General features: G+C 38.9%; 1 protein-coding gene across 1 annotated transcript in view; it reads right to left on the minus strand.

The window, feature by feature from the left end:
* Positions 1–5,939: 5,939 nt before the first annotated feature.
* Positions 5,940–16,033, minus strand: part of ARMC3 (armadillo repeat containing 3) — a 101,289-nt gene continuing 91,195 nt past the window's right edge. The window contains exons 17-19 of the mRNA XM_003930665.4: positions 13,645–13,845; positions 11,456–11,618; positions 5,940–7,182 (exon numbers count right to left, since the gene is read on the minus strand). Of these exons, the coding sequence (XP_003930714.3) occupies positions 6,973–7,182; positions 11,456–11,618; positions 13,645–13,845 (574 nt within the window). The 3' untranslated portion in view covers positions 5,940–6,972. The remainder of the gene's footprint in view (positions 7,183–11,455; positions 11,619–13,644; positions 13,846–16,033) is intronic.

Below are 16,033 nucleotides of genomic sequence, written 5' to 3' on the forward strand. Positions count from 1 at the left end.
CATGCCGTATAAACTGCGCTGTTACTGCTGTAAAATTGAGACATCATTTGAGGTCTCCCAATTTGTGGACTCTTCTTTTGTATGCAAGATAAACTCTTAACGTTCTAACTGGATCTGATTTTATTTTTGACTCTGTGTTCAGCACTGCACGTGCACTTATTTAGTCCTGAGAGCAACCTTATGAAGTGTCTACTATATTACATCCCCATTTTAAAGTGGTAGAAACCAAGACAATTGCAAAAGATCCCACCGCTAAGAATGGCATAAGGACACTCCAATGCAAGCCCCTCTGACTCTAAGGATCTGCACACTTCTAACCATGATATGACATACATGTACATTAAGAAAATAGCAACCCCAGGAAATAAGCATATGAAAAAATGTAAAATGAGTGCCAAAGATGCTGATAGAAGGTCACCAGTAGAGCATAAGGCCGCCCAGGAAGCTTAGGGAAGAAGGTGAGGCTTGATCTGAATTTGGACTTGAACTTGTAGACAAAAGATTAGTCGGGTGATGTAGTAGGATATAGTGGATAACCACCATACTTTTTCATAAATACTCCTTTGGGGCTGCCAGAGAAAGAAAATTGGCCTTAATGACTTATGAAGGCAATCTGTTGTGACCTTTTTAATGTAATTATAATATACATATATTATAAGCTTTTATATATCTGCATAAACATGAATATCTATATTTATACATATAGGGATAGTGGTTAGGGTAAGTTCATATAACCATGTATGAATCGTCTCTATTTTATAGATGAGAGATTCCATAAAGACTTAAGAATTGATGAAGCTATTGGGAGACAATGCTCCATGGGTCTCCCTCATTCTTTTTTTTTTTTTTTTTAATTTTCTTTTAAGATAGGGTTTCACCATGATGGCCAGGCCGGTCTTGAACTCCTGACCTCAGGTGATCCACCCACCTCGGCCTCCCAAAGTGCTAGGATTACAGGCGTGAGCCAACGCATCCGGCCAGGTCTCCCTCACTCTGCACATTTTCCTGGTTGATCTTTGTTCCAGACTATTTTTTCAAGGATGTGGTTGAATAGCCTTGGAAAATAATATAGTGTCTCTTTTAATTCTCATTATAAAGGATTTGGGTTCTCTAAGCTCAGAGTTCTTCTGTAACACAAACCACTGCCATTTGTAGGCATCCATCTGGATCTATCCATGTTTTCCCCATGAGACCTGGGAGTGAGGAGATTTGACACAAATAGCCTGGCTCATGCTGCTTGCTGTGCTGTGAGTAATAAAGTATTATCTCTGACCCAGATATCTTATATCTTATTCCAGCAACAATAAAATTGGCAAGTAGCTTGCAAGTAGGGTAAAATCTCAGACCCTTCACAGTTCTTGACAGAAGATAGGAGGTTTATTTTCTTATGTAGATTGGTCAAATTTATCCTCATCCTATTAAAAAATAAGGCATCTGTGTTGGCATCCATTGGAATAACATCAAGCAGATCCATCTTAGAGCCCAGAGAAACCAGGAAAGGCAAATGCCGGGGTGGGAGTCTCCCCTGAATACTTAGCTGAGGTGCCCAAGGATTGTATTAAGTAAAAGCGAAGCCTTTCCATGTCCATATCCTGAGAATGCTCATCGTCTAAAGCCAGGGCTGACCACCTGTGGTCCATAAGCCGGTCTGGCCTCCTACCTGCTTTAGTAGATACAGTTTCATTGATTAGGTATTATCTATGGCTGCTTTTCTGCTGCAATAGTGGCACTGAGTTGAGTGGCTGCAGCAGAGATGGAATGGCCTGCAAAACCTAAATTATTTGCTATCTGGCCTTACACCGGGATCTAAAGAGAGAGATAAACACAGGAAGAATGAGGAATTCCCTTAAAACATGCTAAAGGCAAACAACAGAGCATTATGTGCATTATGTGTATATAGAATAGAGAGCTACACACACACACACACACACACACACACGTGCATTCACATATACAGATTCACACGCCACCCTCCACCTATCATTTATATGCGTGGTCTTATTTCACCCTCCAAACGGCTTTATGAGACACATAGGTTGGAAGCATGGCCTCTGTAGCCAAACTAGGTTTAAACTGAAAGCTTTACCACTTACTAGCTGGGAAATCTCGGGTAAATTACTTAACCTCTCTGTGCCTGAGTTTCCCCACTTGTTAACTGTAGGTAGTCCTACCTCTGTATCACAGGATTACTCTAAGAGTTGAAACTACATTGAACAGCCTCTGGCACACCATAAACAATATATAAATATCTGCTATATTTTTCCTTACTTTCCAGAAGACTAAACTGAGGGAGAGAGAGGTTATGTAATTTTCTCAAGGTCACATGGCTAAAGTGAGAGACAGAACTCAATCTCAGCTCTGATTCTAAAGAGCTGCTATTATATTGCTTCTCAATAACACAGGCTTATTGCATTTTTTATCCCTGCTATTATATTAATTCTCAATAATAAAGGCTTATTGAATTTATAAGTAAAGTCACCACAAGAAAATTTCTTTACCTTTTCCAACTATGCTTTTTATGTTTTAAATTGTGATTTGTGCTTTATTTATTCATAGATCCTACAGGTCTCCTGTACTGTGTGAGTTCCACAAGAACTTCATTTGAATCTGCTATATTAATATATTCCCACCTGACATTTTGACAATTGTCCTTGGAAATGAAGTCCACTTTTATTATTAAACTAATTATATTCATGGCTTTAAAGTGATAAACCTAAGCAAAGATTTTGCTAGTGATCTATATAATACTACTTGGGTAATTTCAAATAAATAGGACTTTTAAGTATTAATCCCTAAATAAGTGACTTGACACTATTGTATTGCTCCTAGTATATATCAAGAACAGTGATATTTTTCCATATAGTCTTTAGCAAGTTCATCCTACCCCTGTATTCACTTGAGTTTTAAAAGCAAAGAGTGGCTTGGTGTGGTGGCTCATGCCTGTAATCCCAGCACTTTGGGAGGCTGAGGCGGGTGGATCACCTAAGGTCAGGAGTTTAAGACCAACCTGGCCAGCATGGGAAAACCCCATCTCTACTAAAAATATAAAAATTAGCTGGGCATGGTGGCAGGCACCCGTAATCCCAGCTACTCAGAAGGCTGAGGCAGGAGAATCTCTTGAACTCAGGAGGTGGAGGTTGCAGTGAGCCGAGATGGCACCAGAGTGAGACTCCGCCTCAAAACAAGCAAAAAGAGCATGTAAGCACAGCCTCTCTCTAGATAGTTCTAAGGAAAATGCACCATCTCTTGAAACTCCTTTATCTCCAGATTGCCGACTTTAACAGAGGACTACTATAAGAGATACCTTGCTAAGAAACAAGTTACTTTTCATTAAAAGTAATAACAAAAACCATAAATTACTTTTGCACCAACCTAAAATGTATAAGAATTCTGTCTCAATAAAAAGAAACAATTTCAGCTTGGGCAGCATAGCAAGACCCCATCTCTACAGAAAATGCAGGCAGCTGGGTGCATGCCTATAGTCCCAGCTACCTGTGAGGCTGATGTGGGATGATCACCTGAGCCCCAGGAGGTTGAGGCTGCAATGAGTTATGGCTGTGCCACTGCACTCCAGTCTGCGTGACAGAGTAAGATCCTTCCTCAAAAAAAAAAATAATAATCCATTTGATTTTATATATTATTTTGAGCTTCTGGAAAAGTATTTCTGGTGGATAAAATCCTGCTTCTTTGGCAAGGAAATACTACATTTGATGTGTACTTATTAAAAGTGTTAAACACATTTGATGTGTACTTATGAAAAGCACAGCACAACTTAATTCTCATTTATGATGCTTGCTTCAAGACCGAAGCTTGTGAAAAGAATTTTATTTACCTGTCCATTTTTCATTTAATTAATAGCTATTTTTAAAAAGTAGATATTAATTTTAATGAAATGTTTTGATTTCCGGAAGTGAAACTCTGGCTTTTGACTCTGACAGAACAAATATAAGTTACTTTATGTAAGTTGGCTTGAAACATCACAACCACAACAGTTGCCAGGGTTTCCAGGGTGTTTAAGGGGCACTCAGGATTCTGAGTCAAATCTCTGTCGTTTCACACATTACCCCATATGGTTTGGGTCTAGTTCTGAACAAATTACATGTTATTCCAGCCCAAAGCATATAATTCCTGAAGGAGAGCCTTAGCACTTTTCTGTCTTGTGGTAGCAACTGAGAACGTCTTGTATTCCAAATGGAGACAGGTACAAAATGATAGGGACTTCTGTCAGCCTGGGTCCTTGAATGACTGTGTGGAACCAAGAGACTTTCCTCTATTGACCTATGTTTGAGATGCAGTGTGATAAAAGACCTAAGCCACTGAGATCTGAGGACTGTTTATTGCCCCTGTAGAAAAGTATTGTCATCTCCAGCTATTTTCCAAGTGGATTGTCTTTTTCTTAGTGATTTTTAGAAGATGTTTACTTAACATTTGCTTGTTAAATATGCTGCATTTTTTCTCCATCAATAATTTTGCTTACAGTTTATTTTGCTGACAGGGATTTAAGAGTTGCAAGTAGCCAAACTTGTCAAATATGTTTTTTTATGACTTCTAGTTTTGTTTGTTTGTTTGTTTGTTTGTTTTTTGGCATAAATAGACTCTCCCTTATCAAGATTATAATTTTCCCAACACCAGTTACTGAATAGGCTGTCATTTTTCCACTGGGCAAAAAAGCTACTTTTAACAATGCTAAATCCTTCCTATATGTATAGATTTGTGTCTGAAGTCTTAATTTTTAAAAAATTTTTATGCCTGTACCATACTAATTTGCTTTTTATTGCTTTTTAATACATGCTCTGATAACTGAGACAATTCCTCTATATTTTCTATTTCAAAACATTCTTAGTTTTTATACACATTCATTTTTCTAAATAAATTTTGCTGTTTGTCAATTTTAGAAAAGAAATGTGTTGGGATTCTAATAGAAATTATGCTAATTTTATATATTAATATGGGGGACTGAAATCTTTATGCTACTGAATTTCCCATCAAAGAGCATGCTGTTCCTTGAAAGGACATCTCCATTTATTCAGGTCTCATAAAATTCTATAGTTTTTCTTGCCTAGTTCTTGTTAAATTTATTTCTAGGTATTTTATAACTTTTGTTGCCGTTGCAAATATATTGTCTTCATATAAGTGGCTGATGATTAAATTTTATGGCTCTACATTTAAACTAAGTAAAACAGAACAAATGAACTTTGAAAACCTATATGAGAATTCAATTTAAACCATCTCTTTTCAGTAATTATCTAGAAACTAGTTGAAAGAGACATTGTACAGAATTGTCTCAAAGATTAAAAAACATTATCTTTGGCATGTGCCAGATTTTAGAAAGTGGTGTGTACCCAGGATCTATCCGAGTGGCTCTGCATAGAACATTTGCCTAATTCCACTTTACTTTGATGTTAGGGCACCGGACTGTGAAACTTCTTTTCAGAACTTATTAGGAGGTTGTTTTTTGATGATGTTATTTTCTTTATAACTCTTTCCCATCTCTATGAATCTACCAAAGAGAAACTCCCCTGATGTTTGTTTTTCTAGAGAAACTGGTCTGTGCTTTTATCTAGTAGACCCTAGTGTAAATCATGTAATGGATAACATTTCTACCCCACACTCGCTGCCGGTGAGAATACAGTCAAATTTCCATTCATATCTCACAAATGCATTGCGTTTTTGTCAATTCTAATCTTTGAATTCAAATCTGATTCCTGCTTTGTTGGACTTTCTTACACTTAACGCCTGTATTTCATTTATTTTTTTTCTTCATATATCCTGTAAATCTTTGTAGTCCACTTTAAATACTTTCTGGATCAAAATAGACTTGAAAATGCAGAGGAAAAACCGACAAATTTTTATAAAAACAGGATTATATAAAAATAGGATTATATCCTATAATCCATGCTCTAATTTTATAAAATGGCATGATAAATATAATTATCACACCATTTGAAATAAAGAAATTTATTCTGAAATTAAAAATTATATTCTTTGAAATTACAAATTGGTTAATACCAAATAATCTTAGCTTTAATTTCCAAAATCAAATTCACTTTAAAACATCTTCTAGGAAAATGACTATACAGGTCAACATTGGACTCTCAGCCTGACTAGGCAACATATACTTAAGAGATTCATTACATTACTAGTTTTATTTCTCTTATCATTTGAAATGTGTATTTACTCCCCATTTTGTGCTCAATACTGAAAACACAATTCCTCAGCAAAGACTTGCTCCACCTTTATGCTTCAAAGTTTTACAAAACATAAAAAAATTTTAGTTCTATAAATTGAAAATAATATATTGATGGCCTAGCATTAAAATGTGGAAGGGCAAATCAGAATAGTTTTTAGCCAAAGGTATGTCTCCAAGCTAACACAGACAAGATGAAAACAAATACATTTTCTGGAAATATATTTTAGAAATATTTTAGATTCACTATATTAAACTTTTTAATGATGAATTTTTTAAAATAGAAACACATTTTTAGAAATTTGTAATACTCAAACAGATCTGTATTTATTCTATCTAAACTATCAAAATCTTAAATGAAACTCAGACAAGGTGACTGCAAATACTAAAAATTCACGGAGTTTACTTAACCGAGCATGCCTGAAGTATTCTGGGCACAAAGGATGACAGTCATGAGGCCGCAGTTGTCCTGGGTGCAGAAGCTGAGAGCTACATGTGATCCCTAAATGACAGAGTTGCTCCTGAGGACACAGTGGGCTGGATGAATTTCAACAACAATCAGCCTTATGTGAGGGTTAGTGAGCAGATGACCTATTAAGACAGAACTCTTGCCAAAAGTCTGAAATCAGAAACACAGCAGAGTTCACTCCAAGTTTCCTAATTTCTAGGCAGAGAAAACATTTCTAATACTTTTATTTAAAGAGATAAAATCAATTTGGTGAACGTCTTGGAGAATGTACACAATGAATTTCTTGTTGGAGCCTCTCTTGTTTTCATCTGATAGTTTAAAGAAATCTGTAAAGATCAGCCTCTCTACTTCTCAACTTCATCAGTCCACCTGGATGGAACATGAGATCAACCACGTACAACTCAGGAGGCGGGAGGCTCCCAATCACTCCCTTCTGAGATTCGTTCAGCAACTTGACTTCATTCCATGCTCTCCCATACTCTCCACGAACTAGGGAGCAACCGATGCCAATTCTATCTGCCAGAGCCTGCAGGAGAAAACAAGAGATCAACCAAGGGGATGCAGGAGAGGGGTGGGGAATATCCTATTTGTAATTGCCCACCGTGGTTGAAAGTGAAATACACAAGTCTTGCCCAGAAATGTTTAGATAGGACGCCGAAAGAGGACTGTTGGTGTAGGGGCCAATCAAATGTGATAAATTCCTTTATCAAACGTGGTAAATTCACTCAAGATGCAAAATCTCTGTGTAGGTCCTGCTGGGAAGTGACCTTTTTCAGGTAGTTACACTATTGTAACTATTGTATCAGATGCGGAAGGCGGTTGGAAAAAAGCTATTCCGTGCGCTCTCAGCACTAGCGCAACTATCCATCTTTCCAAACTTCCGGTCTCCCCCTGGCTGTGAAATGCAGTGGGACTGAATGGAAGCACCACTCTGAGGTGGGAACTCTTTCCAGCTGAATTACTCTGTGTGCCATGGAGCAGGAGAGGCAGCACTGTGGGTGCCTGGTCCTAGGGCTCCTTGTTTGCCACCTCACCAGAGACCACTTAGGTTCCTTGTAAGTTGTCTCTTTAATTTGCACTCTGATAATTCCTGATTTTGAGGTTATTAAAACAAAGTGTCTTTAATCTGGAGACTACTCGGCCACTTTATAGTGAACAGGAGAGCTGGCTCAGCCTGCCTGGGTTTGGACTGTAGCCCAGACCTGAGATGGACCAGCTGCACACCACAGCCAGGGACAAGGCATCTCTTGGCTTCCACGGCTTCATCTGAGAAATGAGGAGAGCAGCAGTACTTTGCTTATTACGTGTTAGGACGATGAAGTCAATAAGCAGGAAACGCTGGCAAGGCTACATACTCAGTTAATGCTACGTAGCACCAGAAGGCAGGAATTGTGCTTAGTACCCTGTATATGCATATATTAATTCATTGATTACTTACAATATAATGACCGCATCAGGTCTCTGTGTCTTGGGTGGACCATGATAATTAAGACTTGGTTATCATTTTTAGGGCCTTACATTCTACACAGACCTACTGTAAAGCGTCAACTATAACACAAACAGTATCTGAATGTATGGCACTTGTAGGTCATTGGGGTAGAGAGACAAAAGTAAATATATAATTATAAGATGTTTCCAAAAGTAACACCCCCTGTCAAAGCCTTGTAAATCATCAAAACGACCAACTCTGTGGACTAGAGGCTGTTATTTTCCCCATTTTGTAGAGGGTAAAAACTGAGGTCGCATGATTTTCTCGAGGTCACGGTATGTGGTGACTGAAAGTGAGAGCCAGGGAATCTGTCTCTGGAGTCTGAGTTTTTAATATCAGGGTAATAACTGCTGCTGATCGAGAGGTGAAGGAATTCCCATATGAAACTTTCTGTTTTCTTTGTGAAGCGGGACACAAGTCACCTGCTTAGAAGGAAGCGGTGCAGATGGAAGGTCTTGGGAAAGGGCAGATGTGGGACCCAGCAGCTGAAGGAAATAGGAAAAAGCCTGCCACTAGGAGCTGGGAAAGTGTGGCCTATGGGAGTGGCCTGTAGGTAGCATGGAGGAGTGAAGAGGATAGACAGTTGGAACAAGGCCGGGATGGGGTGGCAAGGGAGAGGGTGGAAGGATGTGCGGAGAAGGAATGGGGGAAATCAGTGAGTGAGTTAATTATGAGGGCAGTGATCTATTTGTGTAGTCTGCCTAGGGAAGAAAGTCAAGTCAAGCAGGCCAAAAAACTGGAAGAAAATAGAGGAGATAAAGAGTATATATAGGAGAGCAGAAAGATTTAGGAAGGGTGGAAGGACAACATATTTTATCAGTGAGTATTGCTGTTCAGAAGTTCAGTGATGGACGATTTCTGGGTAATTAATTGCATGACTCAGTTGAGATGTGAGGGTAATTCTGCTGGAGGCATCTTAATGAGCTTAGGATGCCTGCTATGAACTAAATGTTTGTGTTCGCCCCCAAATTGATATGCTGAAGCCATAATCCCTATTGTGATGGTGTTTAGAGGTGTGGGTCTTTGGAAGCTGATTAGATTTAGGTGAGGTCATGTGGGTAGACCCACAAGGGGATTAGTGTCCCTATAATAAGAAACAGGAGAGCATACTCACTCTCCACATGTGAAGATACAACAGGAGCCCTTTCCCGGCCATATGAGGATACCAGCAAGGTGGCTGTCTGCAAACCAGGAAGGGAGCCCTCACTAGACACTGAATCTTCTGGCACCCTGATCTTGGACTTCTCAGCCTCCAGAACCATGAGAAATAAATGGCTGCTGTTTCATCCCCCAGTTGGTGGTATTTTGTTGTAGCAGCTCAACCTGACTAATAACAGTGCTTATGAGACACTCGTATAGAGCTAGCTGGTTAGTAATCACATACATAGATCTGGAATCGGGAGGTTTGAAGGATGAAGGAAATGATCTGTAGATTTTAGGTATTTATGTACTATTTAAGGCCACATGAAGAAAGACCTCACCCTGCAAAGTACATAAAGGGTGAACAGAAGAGTGTCTGGCCCAGAACCTTGAGGAACCCCAATATTTAAGAGAGGCCTGTGGGTGTTCTCCAGTTCTTTGACCTGCTAAGCAAGGCAGATAATAAGGAGATCACTAAGGTCCTTATTGAGAAAGTGGGAGCAAAGGCCAGATGGCCATGAGTTAGGACAAAAATCAGAGGTGTGCCAAGGAGTGACAAGAAGCTAAGATGACTCAGAATTTTGACCAGGAATGAGAATTATCTATGGGTAGATCTTTTATTCAGGTCAGCATGGGCTCAAATTTCAGCTCCACCTATGGTTGACCTTGGGTAAAATGATTTCTCCAGGTATCAGTTTGCTCACCTTTAAAGCAAGGGTAGTAATTTCTATATTTGGCATTTTTGAAACTCTTCACAATTATAGTTATCAAGTCCCTGGCATATAGTTCAAAATGATGTTAGTCATGGTAATAAGATTTAAGGTTGTAATTGTAGCTATTATGAGAAAAGATTTCTATTTTGTCTTTATATACTGCAGACTTAAGCATGTTTAGATTTTAAAGGGGAAAAGAGCTAAGAGAGAGAAGAGAGTTAAGAAGGGAGAGAAGAAAGAATTGATAGAGCAGTCAGTCCAAGGGAATAGGAAAGGCTGGCCCTTAGATAATAAATAGAATTAGCTCGGAACTGGAGGTAAGATGCATGTGAATGCAATGATATTTATAGGTATTTGGGAAAGGGCAGGAAATTTATGCATTTAGTCTATAGTTCACATTTTCCCAGCTGCCATTACCTGCTAAACACTGGATAAGATGGAGCAAAAGATCACCCCCACTCTTCAACCTGATCCTTCTCTCATGTCTCCACATCAGGAAGTAATGCCATCATTACCAGCTGTCCCACCCAGAGCCCAGAAATCATTTTGGTCTTCTCATGTTCTCTCTCTCTCCGTGCCTGGGCAGTCCCCAGCTCCTTTCAGTTATGTCCCCTAAATTCATTGCCCCTTCCACATCTGCATGTCAGGATTTAGTATAGATCAACCACACTTCTGGCTCAGTCACCTTCTAACTGGTTTTCCTGTCTCCAGTCTTACCCCTGCTGTAACTCATTCCCCATTCTGTTGTCTGAATGGTGGTTCGAAATGATGTCACCCCCTTGAAAACTGTCAGTGGCTACTGTTATATTTTAGGGTAATAAAATAATACACAAACTTCCATGGTGCATTGTGATTTAGGGTAATAAAATAATAGACAAACTTCCATGGTGCGTCCGCCCCTCCTGTTTTCCTCATGCACACAAACTATTCTTCCTTCCTCAAATGGACCACTGACTCTCATCCCTGTATTGTTTTGCATAACAAGTTTTCTCTGTTTCAAATACCCTTGTTTTCCTTCTTTACTTGATGAAATCCTATGCAGCCTCTCACACTTGGGTTATACATCAGCTCTTTTTCTGACATTTCCCCTGACTTCACTTTGGAAACTGCAAGTCTGGTTTAGGTACCGCTTGAGTGCAGAACTGTCATTTTAGTGTCTTTGTACTCTCAGGCCCTGGCAGAGGCCCTTGCCGTAGTAGGTATGTGGTCAATATTGAATAAATACACTTCTCGTAGTCTGGTGACTATATGGGCAGGTATGTCTGTATATGCACATATGTACACATATGTATGTATGTATATGCTTCTATGTATATATACACATATATGTCAGATACAAGTAAATTTAAATGGTAGAATTAATAATATCCAGTTAAATGTTAGCAACTGGCCTACTCCAATATGATAAAGACAAAGAATTTTTACTTAATGCAAATGAGGCAAAATACCTTACATACCTTGAAAAGCAAAGCTCGATGGTAGAAGATTCCTTTTTTGACGTGTCCAATTGGTATAACATTGGATTTAAGTTGAAATTTTAGTTCACTTATGTGAAGTTCCCAGCTGAAATCAGGTAGTTTCTCTTTTGGAATCTTACCACCCATTTTTTCTGCCACATATCTGTGTCAATTACATTGAAATCAAATCAGTCAAGTTTAATAATTCACTCAGGATGCCTTGAGTGTAATTACATGTAAATATACATGTAAAAATGACATTTGTTGTGATTTTTATTCCTTTTGAGAAGGTACTTACAATAAGTAGGCTAACATGCTTACTGTATGTAAATCATCACATATAAACTGAAATGCTAGCAATTTCATTCCATGTGAAGAAGAAAATGAGTGCTAATTTTTCCCCATGTGTATAACAAGATAAAATCAATGTAACACTAAATATCAGTGCGGTTTTAAATTTTTATCTTTTGAAACGTATTTTAAAATATTTTCATCTGAAATCCAAGGAAGGAGTTGAACTAACATATGGTTCTTCTTTCAAGGAGTTTAAACTCAGAGACAAGACAAACACACAGAAAATTTTCCCATTAGATTTACAAACATTTTCAAGTTTTATAATTTTATTTTTTCTTTTAAAATTTATTTTAATTTAGAGAAAGATGTAGTGTGACAAAACTGAAGTCAGAGGAGCAAGAAAGAAGAAAAAGCAAAAAGAAAAAGTCACAGATCTGTGGGCAAGGCAGGATAAACATGGTATACTCGGCTTGTAGATTTCTCCTAACGCTAGGCTCTCACTGCAGAAGTCAGTAAACGTACCTGCAATACCTCTGTCTATGAAGACCACGACATCCTTGGAGTAAAGGCAGAACTGCAATTTTATTAATGTTTTTATTTGTATTTATAAAGAGAGATGGGAGTCTCACTATGTTACCCAGGCTGGTCTCAAACTGCCAGCTCCAAGAAATCCTCCCATTTTGGCCTCCCAGAGCACTGGGATTACAGGAATGAGCCACTGTGCCTGGCCCAAAATGCGAATTTTAAAGAATTTTCTCTTGCTAAATGAAAAACCAAGCAAAGAAGAACAATGGCTTAAAAACAAAAACAACAACAGAAAGAGTTGGGGAGAAAGCTGTTGAACTGACGCAGTTCCACCAAGGCAGGTTCCGGAATGCCTTGGAACCAGAACCATGGGGACAAATCCGCATCTCTCTGTATCTTGGTGTGGGCTCAGGTTAAAAAACGACAATTATCTGAGAATGATGAAAAGTGTTTCTGATAGGAACAAAGCATGAGGAGATTTGACAAATGTTCACATAAGCCAAGACAGAGTTCCGCTTGAGCCATCACTTCTCAAGGACATCAGGAGCACTTTGCTAGCCAAAAATGTTCTCTTCCAGTTCTGGCTGACAAAAAGTCAGTGATCTGGCAGCTGTGTTCCTTGCAGTTGTCACATCCAGGTTTCATGATAGCAACTCACTGCTATTTGGAGGCGATGCAGGCTCCCATGGAGACCACAGCTGTTGCACAAGCCAGCAGCTTACCCACTGAATGATGTCAGTCACGAAGCCTGTCCTCACTGCTGGTGATTCCTAACCTCTTAGAGCTACCGAGTCGAATTCCAGCCTTTGCCTGGTATAATTAAGCACTCAAATGAAGAGAGCAACTTCACTGGCTTATACAGAGCCCTGAGCCTGCCCAAGCAGCATTGCTTAGAAAGCTTACACCCCACTTAAGAGTAACGTGAAACACAAAATAGCAGACAGAGATCAGAAAAAGAGACGATGGACATTTCTATTAGAAAATATATCAGTTTACAAATAATTCACAGTAGGATTCCTATAACTTATGAACACCCCATCCACCTGAGGGATAATTAAATTTTCAAACTTTTGACACATTCATAACTTCTACAGAATCACATTAAAATACCCGTTTAATGAGCTAGCTGAAGAAAATGACAGGCATTTTTCCTGAAGCAATTTCCACCTCCTATGTCTGATTCTTAGCTGACGTATGACCTAAGTAGAAATTGAGGACTTTGCCCAATTCATTGTGTTTCTGTGTCAGAGTCAGAGTGCTTTAAGGTTCAACTTTATTTATGGTGTGTTTGTCTAAAAAATGGCTATAATATATGTGCCACTAACATTTTTTTTGGAAATTAAAAACATATATATACATAGACGACTTACTTTGCAAGAGCCTCAATCTGTTCCTTAATACTGGTTATGGGCAGTATTGATTTGGTCACCTCATACACATACATAGAGAAATCGGGGTCAGCGGGAGGACACCATTCTTTGTCAGAGCTTCCTTCACCAACGAATTTGGGAACTGCCATAACCTCTTCCTCTTCTTTCACTTTTTCCTCTTCCTTTTTTCCTCTGCCTTTCCTTTGAGAGTAAACAAGGGCAATCAAAATCACATCTCCTGCTAAACAAACAGACAAGCAAACAAATGCTCTTGCATTTCTGAGAACAGCATCACAGAAATAAGGTACACTGAATCCTTGGGCAACACGAGATTGAACCGTGTGGATCCACTTATATGTGGATTTTTTTCAGTAAATATAGCTGGCCCTTCTTATCTACGGGTTCTGCATTCCACAACCGAACGTAACTGAAACTACAGTATTCGTGCTATGTACACAGATACAGAGAGCTGACTTTTCATATATGTGGGTTCCATAGGGCTGACTGTAGGTCTAGAAATAGGCATGGATTTTGGTATCCATAGGGCCTCGTGGAACCGATTCCCCATGAGGAATGACTATATTGTATACATACATAAAGTTTTCCAATTTTCATTTTCAATGATGATGAATTTTACAGAGTCTATATTAGACAAGATATACTAATTTTCAAGAGAACATTATGTGATTGGAATATCTTATGAAAATCATATATTGGTCCTCCGTACAATTGCCTAGCAAGGTGTCTGGCACATGGCAATAGGTATGTAACACATATTTATTGAATTGGAAACAATTAGGTTGCCTCCTCAGAGTCTAAGCCAGCTACATCATCTCTTACTTCCGGTAAAACCTTCTGCAGGAATAATTTTGATTGCTATTTTTAAGAAAAATTATTCAAAACAAGAAAATTAAGCAAAAAAATAAAAAACCTCACAAAATAAGAATGGCATATAATCTCCATGATGTACAAGAACAAAGACTCATCCAAGATTTATCTAGGGAAATGTACTTAATTCAGTACTTAGTACAAATATAATTTTAAATAAAAGTTCTGGACTTAGAGAATTACTAGGTAACGTGTATATTTTAAAATGTAGATATGCAAATAATTTCTGTTCAATGGAAAAGATACTTCAAAAGTTACAGTTTATTGTCCTATAAGATGTTAACCAATGTGGCATATAACTCAGCAATCTTTTTCTAATATTCCTTAGTTAAATTGTATAGAAATACCTTCCACCTGAACTGTTCTTTGAACCGGTGTGAACATCTTACTGGTTCCCCCCCACCTCACTCCCAATGAATGAGTCAAACACAAGCAATAACACGGGATCTTATTCCAGGTAATGTAGGGTAAGCACATTTCACCCTGTCTGTCCCATTGAATACAGTCACAAAAGGTGGACAGGATGCATGCAACAGCTATTTGAGGACTCAGAAAAGTAAACAGCAGCAGCAAGAGCAGAGAACAAATTTCAATTAATACTCTACTGATGACGATTTTATCCTTTTATTGAATTCCACAATTCACCGTGCTGAACTAAACTTAGCCCAGTAACTGGAAGTAAACATCAGCACAGACAGAGAAAGCTCAAGAAGATGCCCTCTTGAGCGACAAAAAAGAGAGAATAAAGGAAAGTCCCCATTTTTTTTCCCCCATTTTTCTTCATTCTTGTGCATTCTAAGCCCATGAGGAATCCTGTGACAGTGGTGGCACTAGTGGCACTGGGATCCTTTAAGAGCCTAAAATTGCTTTATACTCACTCAGACCTTCTGCTATTTGGCTGTAGAGATGGGTGTAGTCATGGCAAGAGTGCAGTAGATCAAGGTAAATAAAGTTTTCTGGCTGGGGAATCTAAAGGGAAGCCCCCAAAGAATCAGAAAAGCCAATGAAAATCATGGAAAAGAAGGAGCTTAGAAAATCAATCCGCGCGGTGGCTCAAGCCTGTAATCCCAGCACTTTGGGAGGCCGAGGCGGGTGGATCACGAGGTCGAGAGATCGAGACCAACGTGGTCAACATGGTGAAACCCCGTCTCTACTAAAAACACAAAAAATTAGCTGGGCATGGTAGCGCGTGCCTGTAATCCCAGCTACTCAGCAGGCTGAGGCAGGAGAATTGCCTGAACCCAGGAGGCGGAGGTTGCGGTGAGCCGAGATCACGCCATTGCACTCCAGCCTGGGTAACAAAAGCGAAACTCCGTCTCAAAAAAAAAAAAAAAAGAAAATCAATCCCATAAAATTATTTATAAATTCCTAGGTTTACCCGGAGTTGTGGATGCAGGGCTTGACCCTCAACAGCACATATATAGACTTTGAGAACTCAACTATGGGATAGACTGCCATCCAAGTCCCAAAGTGGATACTGATTGGCATACATGGAGAACCA

This window comes from Saimiri boliviensis, chromosome 8 (assembly GCF_048565385.1).
Source record: "Saimiri boliviensis isolate mSaiBol1 chromosome 8, mSaiBol1.pri, whole genome shotgun sequence".
NCBI classification, from domain to species: Eukaryota; Metazoa; Chordata; class Mammalia; order Primates; family Cebidae; genus Saimiri; species Saimiri boliviensis.